This window comes from Sturnira hondurensis, unplaced genomic scaffold (genome assembly GCF_014824575.4).
Source record: "Sturnira hondurensis isolate 20B ecotype Veracruz unplaced genomic scaffold, ASM1482457v3 Scaffold0018728, whole genome shotgun sequence".
In the NCBI taxonomy this organism is placed as follows: Eukaryota; Metazoa; Chordata; class Mammalia; order Chiroptera; family Phyllostomidae; genus Sturnira; species Sturnira hondurensis.
The window spans coordinates 14,792,923-14,816,166 of record NW_028091359.1 but is presented as its reverse complement, the minus strand read 5'-3'; the positions used below and the strand labels follow the sequence as shown (position 1 = coordinate 14,816,166).

Below are 23,244 nucleotides of genomic sequence, written 5' to 3'. Positions count from 1 at the left end.
CACATGCATAGCCACCCTCATTGTCTGCAGGCCGGCGCTCAGTCTACTGAACCACACCAGCCAGGGCCTGCCACCCCCATTATCAAAACCAGAATTGTACATTTGTTACAACTGATGAATCTCTGTTGGCAGATTATTACCTGGAGTCCATAGTTTACATTAGGGTTTATTCACTGTCCATGAGTTCTGGCATGTTCTGTGGGTTTGGACAAATGTATAATTACATGTGTCAACCATTATAGTATTATACAGAGTGGCTCCACTGCCTTAAAACTGTTCTATGCTCTGCCTGTTTCATCCCTCCCATCCCCGCTGAACCCCTGCAACGACTGATCTTTTTACTGTCGCCATAGTTTTGCCTTTTCTATTATTCAGTATAAAATGTTTGCCAGTGATCTTAATTAATATTTCAAATTTTTGTTTAGGCAAATAATACTTCAAAAAACGTATCAAAAGCAAAACAATTGGTTGAAAAAGCAAAAGCTTTACACATTAGTAGGTCAAAAGCTGCTGAAGAAATAGTGACACCCTTAAGGCGTTCATCTAGACATCAGATTCTTCCTGAAAGGAGCAAAATATCAGGCACAGAAGTAAGTATTACAAATATTTATTGGTATAAATTCTTTGCTAGTCTGTTGTTTGGGGGTGGGAGAAGGAAACCATTATAAATTTAGAGGTAGAATTGTAGCCTTGAGATGGCAGGAAGATTGTTATTTTCATTTAAATCTTTGGATCTCTTTTGCCTGCAGAATATAGTCTGAATCCTTATCGAGTCATTCAAGATCCTTCATGGCTGAAATAGCTCTTCCCTTTCTTCAAAGCACTGCCCTTCCTCATGTATAGTTTTGGCTCTATTCACACTAAATGATTCATTTGTCCCTAAATGGTGCAATTTTTACTTTTTTCAGTTTATAGTCTCATAATGGGGAGATGTATGGAGCTGCTAATGTAAAATGATCTTGTCTATGGCTACTACCTCTGTGATCCTTTTGAAATTTTAATGACATTAACTGTATGACATATTTTGAACATTTTTTTTATTTTGTCTTAGGACTCTGTAATAATAAATTCAAGTTCTACTTCTTTAAAGCATCCTGAGACAAAGCAGAAGAAACTTCAGTGTCTAAATGATGTGCTAGGGAAAAAACCTAACAAGACTCCTAAGAATGTACCTGGTAATCAGATTTGATAAAATTTATGATGAACATAAGAATGTTTTGGAGGGATTATATTTTTCTGAATGTTCTCACATTGATTTCATCACATGTCTTATAAAATATAACGATTATATTAAATCTTTTATCTATTTTAGTAAGTAAAGTTATAATGTGGTGAAGAGTTTTGCAAAGAGTAACTGAGTATATTTTAAGTTATTGCATTTGTGTATCTATCCTCAGTTGAGTTAGTGGTTCCCAAATTGGGCTAATCATCAAAATCATCTGGGTAAAATTTTTAAGAAGTAAATCTTTCTTTTCTTCTACACACACTAATTAAGAATTTCCAGAGGTAGGTTGTGGAATCTGTAGTTTAAAAAAAATTATTCTCCAAGAGATTCTGGCAACAAAATTGCCAGATTGAGGGAACAAATCATTATATAGAATTTTTTTTAATTAAAAAAAATTTAAGGAGTTAATCTTTTTGTAGTTTAAAAAGATAGAGATGTGATTTTGAAAGCAGCTGGAGGTAAGTGGAGATGATGAACATTAATGCTAACCTAAGTATTTCTTTTTCTAAGGAAAAATGAAAGTTGCACCTTTATTTCGTACCCAAAAGGCTCATAAAACAGCTGATCCTATCCTTGGTTTTGATGAAAGCAGGTCAGTCCAGTACAAATTTTTAAATGCCAAAATGTTTTATGGGTTGTATTTTACATTTATTCGTTTAACTTTGATAAGAAAGCATGTAAGATATCATTTGAAGTTCTAATAGGTTCATTTAATTAATTTATTTTTGAGAAGATTTTATTTATTTGTTTTTTAGAAAAAGGAAGGGAGGGAGAGAAACATTGATGTGCAAGGGGTGCATTGATCTGTTGCCTCCCAGACACCCCCAACTGGGGCCTGGCCGGCAACCCAGGCATGTGCCCGACTGGGAGTCAAAGCAGCGACGTTTGGGTTTGCAGGCCGGCACTCAGTCCGCTGAGTCACACCAGCCAGGGCTGTAGGTTCATTTTGAAAGATGACAGTATTGACAGTGCTCCAAATGAATGTGAAAATCTTAGTTTTTTAAAACATTTTGTGTCCATCTCCAAACAAAACAGTTGAAAAATAAACAGGCAAACAAAAATACCAAATAGCTGATTAGGAACTTATTTGGTAAATATTTAATTACCAAGCACTGATTTTGGTACTAGGAATATTACGAGGAACAAAATAAGACATGTTCCCTGTCCTTATGAGGTTTATACTCGAGAGGAAAGACAATCTATGACTAAACATTAATTGGGCCAATGAGTGAAATATTGCAGTTATTCTAGAAGGAGAGATAGAAAGTTCTATTAAAGTTGTTTTTTTAAAGATTTTATTTATTTATACTTAGACGGGAGGGGAAGGAGAGAGGGAAAGAAATATCAATGTGTGGTTGCCTCTCATGAGCCCCCACACTGGGGACCTGGCCCACAACCCAGGCATGTGCCCTGACTGGGTATCGAACTGGTGACCATTTGGTTTGCAGCCTGCACTCAATCCACTGAGCTACACCAGCCAGGGCTCTATTAAAGTTTATAGTAAGTAAATTTGATCTGTCAAGAAAGGCCTTGCTGAGGAAATGACCCCTGAACTGAAGGATAAGCAGGAACTCATTGGAGGGAGGAGCATTGCTCCAGTCGGAGGGAATAGTCTGTGCAAAGTTCCTACAGCTGATGGAGCCCGGTAAATCCAGAAGCCTGGAGGAACGCCGGTGTGGCTCAAGCATAGAGAGCCGGGGTGAGAGGTGTGAGCTTAAGCTGGAGGGGTGAGTGTCAGTCCAATCAGAGGGGTTTAAACATGGGTATGGCTGTTTGGATTTTGAAAATTTAGTCTGACTGCTGGGTTAACTTGGCAGTGTATGAAGGGTGGCAGAGTAGGGTTTAGAGTGGGTGTGGGGGTCCAGGTGTAAGATGATGGAAATATGGACTCAGATGTTGGGAATGATGTGTGAAAAAATTTAGGAGATAAATTTTAGAACCCTTAATGATTAACTAATTAGAGTCGGGATGGGGGAGAGGAAGGCGCAAGCATGACCCTCAAGTTCTAGTCTGTGTAAGTGGATAGCACAGTGAAAGAAGACCAAATTTAGGGATATTGTGTGTTCAGGTTTGTGTGTTTTTTTCCCTGTTTCAATTTTATTGATGTATGGTTGCATGTTCAATGTACAGATCTTAAGCATACAGTTTTGATAAGTGCATTATATGGAGATATAGTATGTTTATGTTACTCCAGAACAGTTACTCTTTTTCTGTTTTTTTTTTCACTACCACCACCACAAAAGTTTTCTACTGTTCTGATTTCTATTACCATAGATTAGTTTTGTCTGTTTTACACCTTCACATAAACTTTAATTTTATATATTTAAATATAATAAATATAAATATATATTTATATATTCTTTGTGTCTAGTTACTTTTGCTCAGTATGCACACACACATATATATACTTACATCAGCTTTATTCAAGTATGATGTACATACAATAATAAGCACTTATTTAAATAAACAATTTGAAATTTAACAAATGTACGTATGCGTGCAGTCACCACTACAATAACGACGTAGAACGTTTTCATCACTCTTTTTTTTTTAAATATATTTTATTGATTATACCATTACAGTTGTTCTATTCCCCCCCTTCAATCCCTTCCACCCGCACCCTCCCTCCCCCACCATTCTGTCCCCCTTAATTTATAACCACGTGTCTCAAGTTCTTTGGATTCTATATTTCCCCCACTATTCTTGCCCTCCCCCCTATCTATTTTTTACCTACCCTCTATGCTATTTTCTGTGCCTTCTCCCCCCTTCTCCCCCTCCCACCCCCCTGTTTCTAACCCTCCATGTGTTCTTCATTTCTATGGTTCCACTCCTGATCTAGCTGTCCTCTTGGTTTGCTTTTGTTTTAGGTGTGGTTGTTAATAGCTGTGTGTTTGCTGTCCTTTCACTGTTAATATTTTTCATCTTCTTTTTCTTATATAAGTCCCTTTAGCATTTCATATAATAAGGGCTTGGTAATAATGAACTCCTTGAACTTGACCTTATCTGAGAAGCACTTTATCTGTCCTTCCATTCTAAATGAAAGCTTTGCTGGATAAAGCAATCTTGGCTGTAGGTCTTTGGATTTCATGACTTGGAATACTTCTTTCCAGCCCCTTCTTGCCTGTAAGGTCTCTTTTGAGAAATCCGCTGACAGTCTGATGGGTACTCCTTTGTAGGTGACTGTCCCCTTATCCCTTGATGCTTCTAGGATTCTCTCCTTCATTTTGGTCTTGGCTAATGTAATTATGATGTGCCTTGGTGTGTTCCTTCTTGGGTCCAACTTCTTTGGCACTCTCTGAGCTTCCTGGATTTCCTGGAAGTCTATTTCCTTTGCCAGACTGGGGAAGTTCTCCTTTATTATTTGTTCAAATACGTTTTCCACTCGTGGCTGTTTCTTTCCCCCTTCTGGTACCCCTATAATTCGGATGTTGGAACGTTTAAAGATGTCCTGGAGGTTCCTAAGCCTCTCCTCATTTTTTTGAATTCTCATTTCTTCATTCCTTTCTGGTGGGATGTTTTGTTCTTCCTTCTGGTCCATTCCATTGATTTGAGTCCCCGTTTCCTTTCCATCACTATTGGTTTCCTGTGCATCTCCCTTCATTTCAATTAGTTTAGCCTTCATATATTCCACTAATTTGTGACTTTGTTCCTCTAATTTGTGACTATAATCTACCAGTTCTGTGAGCATCCTGATAAATAGTGTCCTGAATTGTGCTTCTGAGAGGCTGGCAATTTCTTGGTCGCTGAGAGTTATTGGCTCTTGGACTTTGAGTTCTTCTTGTGCCATCTTTCGGGTTGTTCTTGCCTGTTCCATAGCAGGATCAGAGCCCTAAAATGTTAACTAGAACAGGGCAACTAAGTCGCTGGGTTGTGTCGTTGTCTGTGGGGGCGGGGTCAAAGAGCGACAATGGCTCTCACCGGTATTGCAGGGCAACTAAGTCGCTGGGTTGTGACGCTGTATGTGGGGGCGGGGTCAAAGAGGGACTATGGCGTCCTGTCCGCCGCCTGCGGCCACGGCCCTCACCGGTGCTGCAGTTGCTGCCGTCACCTGGCCCACGCGTTTCGTCCCACTGCTCGCGAGTGTGCCACCGCCGTCAGCCCTCGCCCCCTGGGGCCTGCGTGGTCTATCTCACTGTGCGCGAATATGCGCCCGCGGTCTGCCCCACACCCCAGCTGGTTCTCGTCTGCCTGCGCGCCTGGGTTGGGGGCCCTGTCCTGCCCGACCCTGCTCGCTGCTGGCTCCACCCCTCTTACCGTCCCGTTGAACGGTTAGATGTAGTCGGACTTCCGTATAATTCAATTTTCTGTCCTTTGGTTGTGTCTTTGTTTCTCCAAACCTTTGTTTTATTCAAACTTGGTTGTGGGAGAAGGCACAGTGTTTCCACCTATGCCTCCATCTTGGCGGAAGTCCCGTTTTCATCACTCTTGATGATGCTCCCTCTGCCTCTTGCATGGGATCCCTGCCCTCCAGCTCCCACTCACTGGGCAGGTGCATGTTTAACACAAGAATATGCCAAATCATTTTCCCAGGTGGTTTTTCTACTTTAGGAAGAAACAAAGTTGAGAGTGCCAGTTGCTACACATTCTTGTCAATACTTGACATTATCATAGTTTTTAATTTTAGCCATTCTAATAGGCTACCACTATACATCATTCTAGGGTTTTGTTTTTCATCAGTTAATTTAACTTCAAAACTTACTGAGGTATAATTATATATGGTCAACTGTATGTATTTGAAGACTATAATTTGGTGAGCCTTGTCAGTCATACACACAGAGAAACCACCACCACTAAGGTAAAGATACTTACTTCCATTACCCCTAAAAGACCCCGTACTCTCTTTTGCAGTCCATTCCTCCTCTGGTCTCAGCTTCAGGCAAACACTAATCTCTTTTCTGTGTATTAATTTGCATTTTCTAGGATTGCGTGTTTATGAAATTATGTAGTATATACTGTTTTGTATCTGGCTTCTTTCATTCAGCATGTTAATTTTGAGATTCATGTTGTCAGTAATGCATTGCTTTTATTTTTCCTGAGTAGTATTCCATTGTCTCTGTCACCTGTTGCTGGGCTTTTGGGGATGTTTCCATTTTTAAGCTACTGTGAATAAAGTTGCTATAAACATTCCTGTACAAGTCTGCAAGAATTTTGTGATGATTGTGTTAAATTTATAAATGGATTTGGGGAGAATTGATATTTTAACAGTACTAACTCTTCTGATCCAAGAACATGGTATATATCTCCATTTAAGTTTTATTAATATTAAATGTAACCCGTAAGTATTTAGTGTTTTTAATGTTATTATCAATGGTACTTTATCTTCCAGTTGTTGATTGCTAGTACATAGAAATAATATTGATTTTTTAAAAAGATTTTACTTATTTTATTTTTAGACAGAGGGGGAGGGAGGGAGAAAGAGAGAGAGAAAAGTATCAGTGTGTAGTTGCCTCTCACATGCCCCCCAACTGGGGACCTGGCCTGCAACCCAGGCTTGTGCCCTAACTGGGAATGGAACCCATGACCCTTTGGTTCACAGGCCAGCACTCAATCTGCTGACCCACACCAGCCAGGGCTGTATATTTTATATTAGTACCTTGTACCCTTTCCCTTACAATTTATTTTCTGCTATAGGTACATATTGTAATTTAGCTACAACTTGTTTACCCATCTTTTCCTCGTTCCCTCCTATTAACAACAGTAAGAAAGGTTCACCTTCTCCTTCCTATGACTAATCCATCCAATCTGGCTTTAGATTTCACCTTTCCCTCATTCTCTCAAATAGGAAAGAAAGATAGAAGTAGAAGTTTTTTAGCCTCTTTTAATTATCAGCCCAAATTTCTATTCGTAGATAATATTACAATTCTCCTTCTGTGGCAGGCTTGGAAGGGTGTATAAGCTGAGACACACTCCCACCACACACTCTTTCCCCCTCGGCCACTCCAGCATCCCATCTTCTTCTCCCTCCTTACCTGCCTCCACTAAAGTCAAGATTCCTATGATTAGCAATATGAAGATAAGCAATAATAAGGGCACTAGTGTTCTTGCTGTTATATTGGAAACAGTATTACATTAGAAGTCCTGGTATTCACTTTTTTGAAACACGGCACTGATTTTGTTTTCTGAGTGTTATATGTATAAATGCATATTTTTAAAAAAAAGAAAAACAAGCCCTGGCTGGCGTAACTCAGTGGATTGAGCGCGGGCCTGCGAACCAAAGGATCACGGTTCAATTCCCAGTCAGGGCACATGCCTGGGTGGCAGGCCAGTTCCCAGCAAGGGATGCACGAGAAGCAACCATACATTGATATTTCTCTCCCTCTCTCCTTCCCCTCTAAAGATAAATAAATAAAATCTAAAAAAAATTTTTAAAAAAACAAGAAGGAAAAACCCCACCACTCTAAAATAGCCTGTTAACATTTTGGTAGATGCCATCATTTTTTTATATATGCTTATATACTTATTTAACTTCTTAACACTAATAGACTTGTTTTTATGATAAGCAAAAAAAGAATGGTTTATGATGAGGTAACATCTTAAGTGATTAAATCTTTTCCAATTAAATTAAAAGGTATTTATTTTACAGATAGTTTATTTTTTAAAAAAGTTTTGATAAACCTTAGCTTTCTTTTTCACATCATTTTCTTAAAAGTCAAGATACATTTGAAAGATCTCAGGATTGTGACGTGCAGCTGAAAGCAAAGCGTGACTTTCTAATGAGTGGTCTGCCAGATTTATTGAAACGACGAATTGCAAAGAAATCTGCTGCATTAGATGTGTACAATGCAGTGAGTACCAGTTTCCAGAGAGTTGTTCATGTACAACAAAAAGATGAAGGTGAGCTTGTTAGCTTGTTAATTGTTATTGAATATCTACTTTGAAAATGTTAGAAGTAATGTGGAACTATGTAAGTTGGTTTAAGGTGAGGCTAAGGTTTAAGTATAATTCTTGTATAGTGATTTTAATGGGAATTTAAAGTCTCTTCCTGTGCCTTGGACTCACTTTACCGAGGATGGCAGTGCAGGGTCAAGAAAGCCAAAGGCATCCTCAGCCTTTATCCCTTATGCCCGGGGCAGCAGGCACACTTGTGTAGAACTGCAAGTGCTTAGTGTTCTCCAGAGAGGCCCTATGATCTAAAAGGAAGGCACTTCCCATCTGAAATTGTAGCCTATGTGTGAAGAGACCATTTTTTAAGAACTTCTCACAGGAGTTCCAGTCCTGCCCTTTCCAAGCTCCCGTTGAACGTTCCAGGGAAATCTGTTTGCCTACTTTCAGAATAGCATTTGTAGTTTAGTACCATGCCTATTTGGGGGAATATTTTCTGGAATAGGTAACAAGTAGCAGTGCTTCCTTGCCCTAGTTCACTCTGCTCTCACGTGCGCCATGCACAAGAGTGAGCTGCCCACACAAGCCTCTTGTACAGTGATGTTAGTTTGATTATGACCTAATTCTATATGAATTTTCATGTTGTAGCGACCATAGTCTTACCTTACTTATGTGGTTTTTAATTGCTGGTAATATACAAAGCCTTATATCTTTTTTTTTCATTGTTTCTACCTAAAGTTATTTTTGTCAGCACAAAAACAACTTACTTTTTCCTCAACTGGCTTTGTGGTTTGGTTTAGTGCACTCCTGTTGTGAAATGTACACTATGTTCTTTTCATTTTGGGTTTCTGACCTTGGTACTTTCTGAGTTTTGTTTAATGTCTCACATATGGAAAACTTCCTAGTCTGTCTCTGTAATAATATTTCTACTTTTCCTTTTTTCCCAATGCTGCTGCTGGCCATTCAGCTTATGAAACCTTTCCTTGTTATTTTTTCCTACTTCAGCTTTATATAGCATTTTTATGTTCAGCTATAGAAATTAGTTTTGCTTGTTTTCCCCTGATTTTGACAAAGCCATTCTCAGAAACATGTTACTGTAAAACTTAGTGTATCTATTTGTAGATGAACAGATGAGGCTGGCACTGAGAGCACCTCTTCACTGTTACCTGGCATTCTGCTGAGCACTTGTAAGCATATGTGGTTTCATCCCCTTAACAACTCTAGGAGGTTGAGTATTATAGTTGCCACCCCTACTTCACACCTGAAGAAACTAAGGTTTAGGATCTTGCCCGCATTCTCCTAGCTAGTAAGTGGCAGAGTCCAGATTTGAATCCAGGTCCTGACTTCAGAGATTAAACGTTAAACCAGGATGTTAACTGACCCTGAAATTTTTACCATGAGAAGCAAGGTTGATTTAAAAAGAAAAGAAAATTTGTAGATATTTGCTCATTTTTAACAGTTGGGAGGCAAGACTGGGTAATTTTGTTAATGGTACGTTCCTGGAGGTGAGGATTTTTGTTCCTTATGTTCTCAACTGAGTTTGGATACTTTTGTGTTAACTATGTAGTTGCATGAAGTCTTCTTGTGTTTATGCACTTGGCATTTGAGAAACCGGTTCTATGCGAGTGAAGGTAATCACAACAGTCTCTCTCTTTAGAGAGCCGTTTGTGGCGTTTGATAAACCCGTACTATGCGAGTGAAGATGGTCACAACAGTTTCTCTCTCTTTAGAGAGCCATTTGTGGCGTTTGCAGCCGCCCTCCTGTCCTCTTCTAACTAAATGTAAACAGCCGAATCACACTGAAGTGGAGGTGGAAAGTCTCTCAAAATGCGTTCTTGCCCTTGGTGAATTTTCAACCTTGAATTCAAATTTGAAAAGTAATAATTCTGCTCTTGTGGTAAGTATTCAAAATCTCATCTGTTGTGTGGCATTTCCTTCACATCTTTTAGAGGAAAAAATGTGGATATCTACTATTGTAGCAAGTCATCATTATAGCCTAGTAAATATGTGAAGTACAGTTAGTTGAAACAGAACAATAGAAATATGAACTACGTCCTTCAAAAGCTATGCAAATGAAGTTTTTGCCCTCAAGGTTGCATTTAGTAACATTGCCATCAAGGTTACATTTTGTGACGAAAGCTCTAATATTGACTATGATATTGTCTGTAATATTGACTTATTATAGACAAAGTGGTTGGTAGCATTGTGCATAATGTTAATAGATGATGTGGGTCAGTTATTGAGTAGTTTATTCTTTATTTCAGTTTATGGGGAGAAGGAAAGACTTTACTGAAGAAGTAAGAAATCTTTTGCTGGAGGAAATTAGGTGGTCAAATCCTGAGTTTTCTTTGAGGAAATATTTTCCTTTGCTTCTAAAAAAACGAACTGAGCACCAAGTACTCTCTGAATGTCATTGTAAACAAGGTTAGTGATAATTATTTTTTATGTTAACATTTTCCTTTTGAAAGCACTAAGATAAGCATTGATAAGATGTTAGTTTATCAATGGCTCTAGTACTTTAGAGCCATTGACCTTGGAAGTGGTCATAATGAAGAGAACATTGCTAATGGTTGGCAGGGAGAATTTGTTCAACTGAAGTAAAGCGTCTTGTGTGATGCATTGTTAGCCCCTGCCATGCCAGCTTCTAGGGATGCCAGCCCTAAGACAGCTATTAATTACTCACTAAGGAAAGCCTTAAATGAGGTAATTGGAACTTTTATAGCTTGTACAAAGGCATTCTAAATAACAAGATATTCAGCTTACTTTCAGTATGCCTCATTTGGTTCTTGCCTTTCATTTGTATAGTAAGACAATTGGATGCTTTGAAGTAATATTACTAAGATTATTGGGTATTAATTTTTTTTGATTAGTAAGGATATGCATTTCTGTTTCTATATAGAAATTGTACAACTAGAGCCCCGTGTCAATCTAAAAGAAACCAAAAGGAAACGAGTGGAAACAGAAACCCTTAAGTCAAAAAGAAAGAAACCAAATGAGTACTCAGAAAACCCAAAAACAATAAATGGAAAACCAAAAGAATTTGACAAAAGAAGCAATTCCACTGGGACAAAACTAAATTCTTCCAAAGGTCGCTGTTCTAAAACATGCGGGAAGAATCCAGCTGCTTTGAGTACTACATGCAAAGTGGAAACGGGAGCAGTAGGAGATTCTGATGTTCTGATAATAGATGATGACAAAGCGTCTACCTCAGAAATATCTTCTATTCCTGGTAAATTTATTTTTCTCGCTCTGGTCCTAGAACTTTTGTTGTTGTTTTTTTAATCTGTCATTTCCCCTCTCTTTTAATATGTGCTCATTGCAAGTTTAAACTGGGATATTTATAAAATAAGAAGTGGAAGTCTCACTGATTAGAGTCTTGTATATAACCAGATTAACAGATTGGTGTTTGGTCTTTGATTTTTCTGTGCTTCCGTAAATACGTATGCTTTTTTAAAAATCTGGGATTGCCCTGGCTAGTGTGTCTCAGTTGGTTGGAGTGTCATCCTGTAAACCAAAAGGTTAAGGGTTCAAGCCTCAGAAAGGGCACATACTTACATTGTGGGTTCAATCCCTGGTTGAGGTGTGTATAGAAGGCAGGCGATTGATGTTTCTCACATTAATGTGTCTTCTAGCCTGCAAAGTTTCTTTTGAGAAATCAGCCGACAGTCTTATAGGAACTCCCCTGTAGGTAACTGTCTCCTTTTCTCTTGTTGCTTTTAATATTCTCTCTTTATCTTTAATCTTTGGCCTTTTAATTATGATGTATCTTGGAGTGTGCCTCTTTGCATCTGTCTTGTTTGGAACTCTGTGCTTCCTGGACTTGCATGTCTATTTCCTTCACCAAATTAGGGAAGATTTCTTTCACAATTATTTATTTATTTATTTGTCTTTAGAGAGGAAGGGAAGGAGAGAAGGAGAGAAGGAGAGAAATATCAATGTATGGTTGCCTCTCGTGAGTCCCCTGCTGGGAACTGGCCTGCAACCCAGGCATGTCCCCTGACTGGGAATCGAACTGTGATCGTGTGGTTCGCAGGCCCGCGCTCAATCCACTGAGCTACGCCAGCCAGGGCACAATTTTTTAAATAGATTTCCAATTTCTTGCTCTTTCTCTTCTTCTAGCCCCCTGTGATGTAAATGTTGCATTTCTTGAAGTTGTCCCAGAGGCTGCTTATACTGTCCTCATTTTTTGTCTTCTTGATGTTCTGATTGGTTGTTCTTTTCTTCCTTGATGTTCTGATTGGTTGTTCTTTTCTTCCTTATGTTCCAGATCATTGATTTGATTTTTGACTTCATCCACTCTACTGTTGTTTCCCTGTAAATTATTCTTTATTATGATTAGTATATCTTTTTTTTTTAAGAAATTTTATTTACTTATTTATCTTTAGAGGGGAAGGAGAGAGGGAGAGAAACATCAATGTATGGTTGCCTTTTGTGCGTCCCCTGCTGGTAGTTAGCCTGCAAGGAACCGGCCTGCAACCCAGGCATGTGCCCTGACTGGGAATCAAACTGCAATCATCTGAGTCACAGGCTCGCGCTCAATCCACTGAGCTACGCCAGCTAGGGCTATATCCTTTGTTTCCAATTGGATCTTTTCTTTGCTGTTGACCTCACTAAGTTCCTTGAGTATCCTTATAACCAATGTTTTGAACTCTGCATCTGATAGATTGCTTATCTCCACTTCGTTTAGCTCTTTTTCTGGAGTTTTGATCTGTCCTTTCATTTGGTCCATGTTTCTTTGTCTCCTTGTTTTGTCAGCCTCCCTGTGTTTGTTTCTGTGTATTAGGTGGAGCTGCTTTGACTCCATGTCTTGGTGGTGTGGCCTAATGTAGTAGGAGTCCTGTAGGGTTCAGTGGCACAGCCTCCCCTATCACCCAAGCTGAGTACTCGGGGTGCGCCCTTTGTGTGAGCTGAGTACACCCTCCTCTTGTAGTTGAGCCTTGGCTGCTGTTGGCAGCTGAATGGGAGGGATTCACCCAGGCCAGCCAGCTGCAAGGACTGGCTATGACCACTGACCACCAATCTCCACCCTCTGGGGAGGGTCACCTGTGCAGGGGCAGGATGGTGTTGGTCTGACATGGTCTGTAGCTCAACATTTTATTTTGTTTTGTTTTTTTTCATTGCTTTGGGAGAGACAGGAAGGGGGAGAAAGAGAGAGACATCAATGAGAGAGAGGGAGAGAGAGAAACATCAATATGAGAGAGACGCTTTGATTGGTTGTCTTTCTGCATGTGAACCGGGAAGCACAGGTGCTGAGCCTGGGGATGGAGCCCACAACCTGAGTATGTGCCCTTCCTGGGAATGTGAACTCTAACCTTTGGGTTATGGGGCAACTCACCAGTCAACTGAGCCACAACGGCCAGGGCAGTGTGGTAAAAATTATTTTTCATGTGTCATGTTTCTTGAATTATTATTAAAAATTTAAGTGTACACTTTTAAATCTTACTGTCATGAGACTTTATGGTTTTTTTTAAATATATATCTTATTTATTTATTTTTTACAGAGAGGGGAAGGGAGGGAGGAAGAAAGGGAAAGAGACGTCAGTGTGTGGTCACCTCCTGCACATCCCCAACTGGTGGTCCAGCCTGCAACCGAGGCATGCACCCCAGCTGGGAATTGAACCGGTGACCTCTTGCTTCACAGGCCAGCGCTCAGTCCACCGAGCCACACCAGCCAGGGTTTATGGTGGTTTTTGAGGGAGGAATTTGATGTGAAGAATTTTCAGTATAGTATTACGTTTTGAAAGTTTCTTTTTGGCATTTTGTAGAATATAAATACAGTATTCGTACTAATATTTATTGTTACATGAAACTAATATAAATGTCTAAGAATATATGTTTATGTCAGGGAACAAATATTTGATATGTGTTTTTTGCTTTAGATTCTGGAACTGAAGACACACTTTGGACAGAAAAGTATCAACCGCAGAACTCCAGTGAACTCATAGGCAATGAGCTAGCTATAGAAAAGCTGCATAGGTTGGTCAAATTAAGAAATAGTTTATGAATCTAGTTTTTTTTAAAATTTTATTCTGAAATCTAAAAGTTATAAAGTAATACATTATATGGTAAAATCTTAACAGAAAAAAGTACAGAAGAGTTTTAAGTAAGTATCTGTCTCTTCTTCCTAGAGGTAAACCACTTTTAAAGGTTTCTTGTAAGATCTTTCAGAAGATATTTTTACATATATTAGTTTCTTTCCTAACTAATAGGGTCATATTATTACTAATTCAAGTTCATAATCTCTTTGTCTACAATTTTCACAACCAAAAAGTTCTGAAAACTGAAAGTGTGTTAACTTGTTACATAAAGTGTATTGTGGTCTTTATTGATTTTGCTTATAGGCATTCATACATTTTTTAAAATAGAGATAGTAAGTGAGTGTGGATGTACTGTCACAGAGCTCTTTAGGGCTATTATGAAAGTACATGTACCAAATTACTATCCTAATATCTGAAAAATTCTGAATTCTAAAATTCATCTGGCTCAAAGGATTTCATATGAGGAATTGCAGCCCATAACAAGAGTTAACACCTTGAGCTTGGCACTGTTCTAAGTACTTGCATTGTTCTTAGCTCGTTTAGTCCTTAGAACTGTAGTATAAGTACTGTTGTCTTTATCTCGTAGGTAAGGAATGAGGCCTAGAGAGGCTGAGTATTTAAGGTCACACAGCTAGAAAGGGATGGAGCTAGAATTTAAACTCAGGTGGTCTAGCTCCAGACTACAAGTTAGTCTTTCTTATACTTAGCATTGTACGTTAGACATCTTCCATGTTATAACATAGTCTACCTAAATTCTTTTTAGTTGCTGGGTATTGGTTTCTTATATGGGTATAACATATGTATCTTTTCCTTGACTGTTGTACTTCTAGGTTTTTCCTTTTGTAGGCTAATGTAGACTATGTTGCAGCAAATACCCTTGTACATATAGTCTATCTATATCCTGTGAATTATTTTATTAACATACATTTTCTTATGGCAGTTGGTTGAAAGACTGGAAAAGAAGAGCTGAGTTGGAAGAAAGACAGAATTTGAAGGGAAAAAGAGATGAGAAGCAAGGTATTTTGAGTCCTTTTTTCCCATCTTAATGAAAAGTTTTAGAATTATATTTGCTAAAAACTTCTATAAAATATCTTACTCATTTTATATTAAGTGTTCTAGATTTTACACATTAAATTTTTAGCATTTATGGGTTTGGTGAGGTAGGATTGCTGTTTACGCAATTATCATTTTATATGCATTTGAATAATATTTCAGATCTGTCAGATAGCATTGACTTTAAAGGCAGTTCGGATGAAGAAGAGAGTCGTCTTTGCAATACTGTCCTTATAACGGGGCCAACAGGCGTGGGAAAAACTGCTGCAGTGTACGCCTGTGCGCAGGAGCTCGGGTTCAAGGTTAGTCACAGCTACAGTGGAGCCATGTCAATGCGGTAATTACCCTTGAATTAAAAGAGAGCATAAACCATTCTGCCTTTTTAAATATATTCTTTCTGTAGATATTTGAAGTAAACGCTTCTTCTCAGCGCAGTGGAAGACAAATTCTATCTCAACTAAAGGAAGCTACTCAGTCCCATCAAGTAGACAAGCAAGGTGTAAACGCACAAAAACCTTGTTTTTTTAATAGCTACAACATAGGCAGGTCACCAAGTAAGTAAATTATTTTGTCATACCCTGTTGAAAAAATAAAATCTAAGGGGGAAAATTGATAATTAGCATTTTTTAACTTATTTTTATTTTTTTAGAACCCTCCTCCCATCACTTCCACCCATGACTTTTTTTAATCCTCAATAAAAACATAAAAATGTATGTTTTTATTGATTTCAGAAAGAGAGGAAGGGGGAGAGAGAGAGAAACTTCGGTTGGTTGCCCCCCATGCATGCCCCAACCAGGGATTGAGCCGCAACCTAGGTATGTGCCCTGACTTGGAATCAAAACTGCAAACTGTTGTATGGGACGATGCTCCAACCAACTGAGCAACCCAGCCAGGGCCTGCCCAGGCTTTTTAATTATTTATTTTTAATTTTAAAAAAGATTTTATTTATTTATTTATTTATCTTTAGAGAGGGGGGAAGGGAGTGAGAAGGAGGGAGAGAAACATCAATGTGTGGTTTCCTCTCACACGTCCCTACTGGGGACCTGGCCTGCAATCCAGGTATGAGCCCTGAATGAGAATCAAACTTGCAACCTTTTGGTTTGCAGGCTGGCAAATAGCCCACTGGGTCACACCAGCCAGGGCATAATTTTTTTTTTTTATAATTGATTTGAGAGAGTAAGGAAGGGGGAGGAATGGAGGGAGAGAGGGAGGAAGGAAGAGAGAAGCATCAATTTGTTGTTCCACTCATCCATGCATTTCTTGGTTGATTCTTACATGTGCCCTGACCAGTGATTGAACTGGCAACCTAGAAAATGCTCTAACCCACTGAGCTATCCGGTCAGATCTCTTTTTAATTTTTAATTGGGCTGTTCTAAAAACAGTCTCAAGACTGTCATATAATTTTAATCCTAAAATTTACTTTAATAGGTATCTCTAACGGATAAGGACTTTCTAAAAAGCATAACCCGAATATCATAAGTAGACCTAATAAGATTAACTACATACCTTAATTTGATCTAATATACAGTTTAGTTTTCTGATTTTTCAAATGGTTTGTTCAAATCAGAATCCAAACGTGGCCCTACATCTTACATTTGATTAGTGTCTCTTAAATTTTTTTAATTTCTGTTACAATTCTTTCACCCTTTTCATATCATTTAGTTCAAGAGAATGGGTCATTTGTCATAAAACTTCTCACATTCTGGATTTGGCTGATTGTATCTTCATGGTATTAACGTATTTCTCTTCCTATATTTCTGGTAAACTGGCAATTCGATCTGTTCCTGATTAGATTCAGTTTCATTTTGTGGTAGCATACATGTAGATGGGTCTTGTGTACTTCCTGAAACATCACAGCAGGAGATACGTGATGGCTGGTTATCCCACTTTTAGTGATATTAAAATTGACTGACAGGCCCTGACCGGGTGGCTCAGTTGGTTGGAGTGTTCTGTGCACCAAAATAGTTGCAGGTTTGATTCCCAGTCCGGGTGCATGTATGTAGGAGTGGCTAATCTATGTTTCTTTCCTCTCTTCTTTCTCTTTCTCCTCCCCTGCTCCCCGCTTTCTATCCCTCTCCCCCTCTCTTTTCCCTACCTTCTATCTCTCAAATCAATAAGCATATCCATAGGCAAGGATTTATAAAAATTGATTGATGATTTGTTTCCAGTCTAATCCATCCATTATAAGGTTCCCACATCACTCTCTTGCCTAATAGTATTTTGTAGCTGTTAATGATCTTTGTTTACTGGAATCATTATTTCATTAGGTGTTAAATAATGGTGGTTTTGTCATTCACTCGGTGTATCTCAGTTAGTTAGAATTTTGAGAAGCACTGTTCCTCACCCACTATTTGGATACTTTGAAATACAGTGTGTGTAGGAAAGGTATGAGAGGTGCTTCATTCTTTCCTTTCACTTACCAGGTTAGTGTGTTGGTGCCCTCGTAATCTCTGAATTGACCAATGAGTTCTTGTATGGTTTTGGGGGGGTATTATTATGAACTCGGGGATTTGTATTCATTTACTGTGTATCAGTCCTTTGTGTTCATTTTTCTTTGCTGCTTTTAAGATTTCCTCTTTATTACCAGTTTTAAGCAATTATAATATACATTGGCCTAGTTTTCTTCCTGTTTCCTATGCTTGGGGGTTTGCTGGGCTTCTTGATATATTTATATATTGTAATAGTGTTTGCCATTGTATCAATAATTTGCACTTCTATCATATTAAATAATTATTGTTTCTTTTTAGTGGTTGGAATAATTAATTATAGCCTCTTAGGAAGTTTGATGATTGTAATACATTATCATTATATATATTCAATACACTATGTGTTAGATCTCTAGGATTTATTTACTATTCATTGCAAGCTTATACCTTGAAACATCTGTCCTATTTTCCTACCTGTGTCCCCCTGGTAAAGCACTATTTTACTCTCTTTTTTTATGAATTTGGCTTTTTTAGATTTTGTATATAAACAACAATATAGTACTTGTTTTTCTGTGACTTCTCATTTAGCATAATGCACTCTAGGTCCATGCATGTTGTCATCAGTGACAGGATGTGCTTTCTTATGGTTGAGTAATCCGCTAGGTGTGTATATCAGATCTTTATCCATTCATCCTTTTATGGGCAGTTAGGTTGCTTCCATATCTTGGCTGTTGTGAACAGTATTGAAATAAATGTGAGAGTGCATATATCTTTTTGATACCTTATTTTTGTTTTCTTTGGACATATACCCAGAATTGGGATTGCTGGATCTTATGGTGCTTTAAATTTTTTTTAAGATTTTCATTTTGGAGAAGTGTCTATTCAAGTCCTGTGATTATGAGTATCTTAAAGTAAAAATTGAAATGTATTTTCTAAAAATAATCTGGACTGATGCCAGCCCATGATCAAGCAATCCTTGGTCTATGACAAAAGTAGAAAAACAAAGACAAACTAATGAAGTTCTTTTTTATAAATTGAAATCTGTTCAGCCCTGGCTGGTGTAGCTCAGTGGGTTGAGCATGGGCCTGAGAACCACACGATCGCGGTTCGATTCCCAGTCAGGGCACATGCCTGGGGTGCAGGCCAGTTCCCAGCAGGGGACTCAAGAGAGGCAACCATACATTGATGTTTCTCTCTTTCTCTCCTTCCCTTCTCCTCTAAAGATAAATAAATAAATAAGCCCTGGCTGGTGTAGCTCAGTGGATTGAGCGCGGGCCTACGAACCAGAGGATCGTGGTTCGATTCCCAGTCAGGGCACATGCCTGGGTTGCAGGCCGGTTCCCTGCAGGACAACTCCCAGCAGGGGATGCACAAAAGGCAACCATACATTGATGTTTCTCTCCCTCCCCCCTTCCCCTCTAAAGATAAATAAATAAATAAAATATTTAAAAATTATATTTTATATTGAACAAGTTTCTTTCCTTTTTTATTATTTATTTATTTATCTTTTTTTTTTTAAGATTTTATTTATTTATCTTTAGAGGGAAGGAGAGAGGGAGAGAAACATCAATGTATGGTTGCCTTTTGTGCGTCCCCTGCTGGGAGTTGGCCTGCAGGGAACTGGCCTGCAACCCAGGAATGTGCCCTGACTGGGAATCGAACTGCGATCCTCTGGTTCACAGGCCTGTGCTCAATCCACTGAGCTACACCAGCCAGGGCAATATAAAATATTTTTTATTTTAAGATTATGCATATCAGCCCTGGCTGGTGTGGGTCAGTGGATTGAGCACTGGGCTGCAAACCAAAGGGTCGCTGGTTCAATTCCCAGTCAGGGCACATGCCTGGGTTGTCTGCCAGGTCTCCAGTAATGGGATTCATGAGAGGCAACCACACATTGATGTTTCTCTCCCTCTCTTTCTCCTTCCCTTCCCCTCTCTCTAAAAATAAATAAATAAAATCTTTAAAAATAATAAAAATAAAAATTATGCATTTCTTTCCTTGTGGTGTTAAAATGTCCTATTTTTATGAAATGATGATGGCTGAGAATTTTTTCAAACTCAAAAGTATTTGAAACCCTGTAATATCCAAGAGAGATGATAAAATCTGTGGAGATAGTGGGTTCAAAAAAGAATAGGACACAGTTGTGGAAGTGTGCCCGTATGACAGAACGTGAAGATTCTGCTGCGAGGCCATGTGAGAGTAAATAGGACATGTAAGGACTGAATCGGGGGCCTTACATGGAAGAAAAGTATATGTTCTAGAATAAAGGCCTGGAGTTTTCAGCTTCTGGAGGGGGAGGGATTACCCATTTATTTTTAAACTTTGTGTCCATTCTCCATAGCATCTCTAAAAAAACATATTCTGTATTTGCAATATCATTTTATTACAGCGTTAAGCAGAAATCGGCCAACAAAATTCTGTAATGTGCTCAGTACGTACTATTAACACTTTTCCTGCAGGCTTTTCTGAGCTCACATAGATATAGAGAAAGAGATAGATTATGAATATTATTTGCTTCAAGAATGTATATTTCTTTGAAAAAGAGTGTCTTTTCCAAATGACTAGTTTTACCTTCTCTACTGATAGACTTAAAAATACAGTAATATTTGACTATTGAGTATTCGAATGTAAAATGAAAGAAAATTTTTACATCTTTGATTTACAGCTGGTAAGAATAGAAATATAAACTGTAGATAACTCCATTTTTTACTATCTATTTAATTTTTAGAATATTTTAAAACGTAATTTGTTTTTGGCAGAAAAATTTAGTTCCCCCAAGAAAGTTATTACATCACCAAGGAAGCTTCCTCCACCATCACTGCAAAGTAGTGGGCCAAAGCGAGCACTTCCACCCAAAACTTTGGCAAATTATTTTAAAGTGTCTTCCAGGACAAAAAATAATGAAGAAATAGGAGAATTTCTGGAAAGTAATAAAGGTAAGACATTAAATTGACAAAGTAATTCTAACATTTTTAATACTAATGACCCCAATACATAAAAGTATGATCTTATTCCATGAATTTCTGTTGCTATTTATTAAACTTCAGCTATACTGAAGGTCTTTTGTAAAGGAGTTTTGCTGTTTTGTTTCAGTCTTGCTAGAGGATGTCAGTTTGAGCTTATTCTGTGGAAATATCCAGTGTTCTATTAGAAGTTAATTTTATATAAAATATTAATATTTTATTTATGCAGGAATCAAAAATTTTTTTGAACAGAAGCAAATTATTCAGACTAAATCCACAAATGCAACTAATTCAAATGTGAAAGACTATGGAGCCGAGGAGCCCTACCGGAAAAATGCAACATCTCTCATTCTTTTTGAGGAGGTAGGCAGTAGGCTTACAGAGGCATACATTCCTGATGTCTCATAATAAAAACTTACTCTAAAGATTACTGTATGTGTTACTATAAATTACTGTAAGGTAGCCAAGAAAGTCAGGAATACTTACTTGGATCTATTTGAAGTTAAAGCAAGTGAAACTGTCAGCCATAGAAGAATTTTTCATGAAGATGATTAATGATACCCAGGGTTATTAAATTTTTCCAATATTTTTATTTTGAGTCATATTTACCCAATGATAGGTGACTGCATTTCTTTGGTTTTAATATTTGATAATTTTTTTTACTCTTTTAACGTTGTAAGACATTGGAAGATTTTAGCATGGGTTGAATTCACACTATTTGTAAATTCATACATTTTGTCTCTTAAGAGACATGTAATATATCTACTAAGTATATGTAATGGCTATCCAGTAAGTATATTTTTACTGAGTACATTTATGTTTTTCTTAGGTCGATGTCATTTTTGAAGAAGATGCTGGGTTTTTGAATGCAATCAAAACATTCATGGCAACAACTAAAAGACCTGTAATTCTTACTACCAGTGGTAGGTAACAGTGGTTTTACAACTAATTACTTTTGGTGAAAATATTTCAGAAAAGCTGATTTTAGTTAGAAATGTTCCTTTGATGGTCTGCTAGTAAATTAAATCCTTTTTTCTAAAATGAGGAGGGTTCTAGATCATTTTTTAAACTAAGAATTATCTACTTTTGCAGTTGATTGGAAGCCTTGAGCAATTATAAAATTAATATAATACCTTGCACCCTGACCAGTGTGTATCAGTTGGTTGGGCGTTGTTCTCCAAAGCGAACGGTCACTAGTCTGATTGTACTCAGGACATATCCCTAGGTTGTGGGTTCGGTCCTTGGTTGGGGCGCATATGAGAGGCAACTAATGGATGTTTCTCTCCCTCTCTTTCCCGCTCCCTCCCTCTTTCTCTAAAAATAAATGAAATCCTTAAAATATATATATATGTATATATGTATGTATGTATAAATACCTTGCAAATAGTGATTACTTGAAAAATGGGTACTACTTTGAATCACTTTGTTGAGTGTTAGATATTTAGGTATCTGACAATAGCCTAGAATATAGATATAAAGATATATGAATTAGTGAAGAGGTTTTGGAAGGGAAAACAAAAGATTCTTCTCTTGACTCTTCCTCATACTATAATAGATCACCATGCCTTATTTATTGGTCAAATATTTTCTGGAACCCAACCTGTCTGCAGTTCCTTAATACTGAATTTGGCCATTCCTTAATCCCTGATAATACCTCCCTGATAATAAGGATTTTTGCAGATTTTAGCTAAAGTAAACCGTCATCAGATGGACAAAATCAGTCCACCTTCTTAATAATTAGCATTCAAAGTTGAATTTAAAAACTTACAATATATTATTATAATACAATGTATTGTATTACTGTTTCCTAGCCCTGGTTGGGTGGCTTGATTGCAGGTTCGATTCCCAGTCAGGGCAAATACCTTGGTTGCCTGTTCCATCGATGTTGGGACGTGTATGGTTAGGCAACTTATCAATGTTTCTCCCTCACATAGATGTTTCTCTCCCTCTCTTTGTCTGTCTGTCTGTCTCTCTTCCTTTCTTTTTCCCCCACTCCCCTCTCCCTTCCTCTCTCTTTAAAATCAATAAAGCATATCCTCTTGTGAGGGTTTAAAATTTTTTTTAATTCTCTAATATTTTTCATTGTAAATATTTAGTATAATATTTCTGATATGGATTACTCTAGGAGAATATGTCTATGTTAGACTCCATTTACAAATTAATGGCCCATTTGACAATTAGGGATTATAATATAAAAATATTGATAGGGCATTGGCTGAGTAGCTCAGTTGGTTGGAGTGCTGTCCCAGAATTCCAAGTTTGTGGGTTCAGCCCCTGGTCAGGGCACGTATGAGAAGCAACCAATGAATGCATAAATAAATGGAACAACAAATTGATATTTCTTTTTGTTTTTCTCTATCCCTCTCTCTAAAAATCAATTTTAAAAAAGAATTGTTTTTAAAACAATTTAAAAAATAAAAATATTGATAAAAATCATAGTAGTGACAAGTTAAATGGTTGTTTACTTAAAAGAGCATTAGCTGCTTTAGGTCGAGATAGAAATTCCATTTTTATTGTATAGTTCCCATGATATTTTGTTTTATTACTGATGAAATACAGAATGTTTTTATAGAAAAAGTGATTTATTGGTCACCAAGTGTTAAAATTTTTTTTTTCTATAGATCCAGCATTTAGTTTAATGTTTGATGGCTGCTTTGAAGAAATTAATTTCAATACTCCTCCAGTGGTAAGTTTTGAATTTTGACAATCATGAATTA

General features: G+C 37.7%; 1 protein-coding gene across 1 annotated transcript in view; it reads left to right on the top strand.

Annotated features, from left to right (window-relative positions):
- The window catches only part of ATAD5 (ATPase family AAA domain containing 5), a 50,701-nt gene that overhangs the window by 14,442 nt on the left and 13,015 nt on the right, over window positions 1-23,244 (top strand). The window contains exons 4-18 of the mRNA XM_037070027.1: window positions 426-590; window positions 1,052-1,175; window positions 1,736-1,817; window positions 7,875-8,059; window positions 9,778-9,944; window positions 10,312-10,471; window positions 10,947-11,276; window positions 13,927-14,023; window positions 15,026-15,102; window positions 15,301-15,440; window positions 15,542-15,692; window positions 20,324-20,500; window positions 20,757-20,890; window positions 21,357-21,450; window positions 23,149-23,213. Coding sequence (XP_036925922.1) covers window positions 426-590; window positions 1,052-1,175; window positions 1,736-1,817; window positions 7,875-8,059; window positions 9,778-9,944; window positions 10,312-10,471; window positions 10,947-11,276; window positions 13,927-14,023; window positions 15,026-15,102; window positions 15,301-15,440; window positions 15,542-15,692; window positions 20,324-20,500; window positions 20,757-20,890; window positions 21,357-21,450; window positions 23,149-23,213 — 2,148 coding nt within the window. The remainder of the gene's footprint in view (window positions 1-425; window positions 591-1,051; window positions 1,176-1,735; window positions 1,818-7,874; window positions 8,060-9,777; window positions 9,945-10,311; window positions 10,472-10,946; window positions 11,277-13,926; window positions 14,024-15,025; window positions 15,103-15,300; window positions 15,441-15,541; window positions 15,693-20,323; window positions 20,501-20,756; window positions 20,891-21,356; window positions 21,451-23,148; window positions 23,214-23,244) is intronic.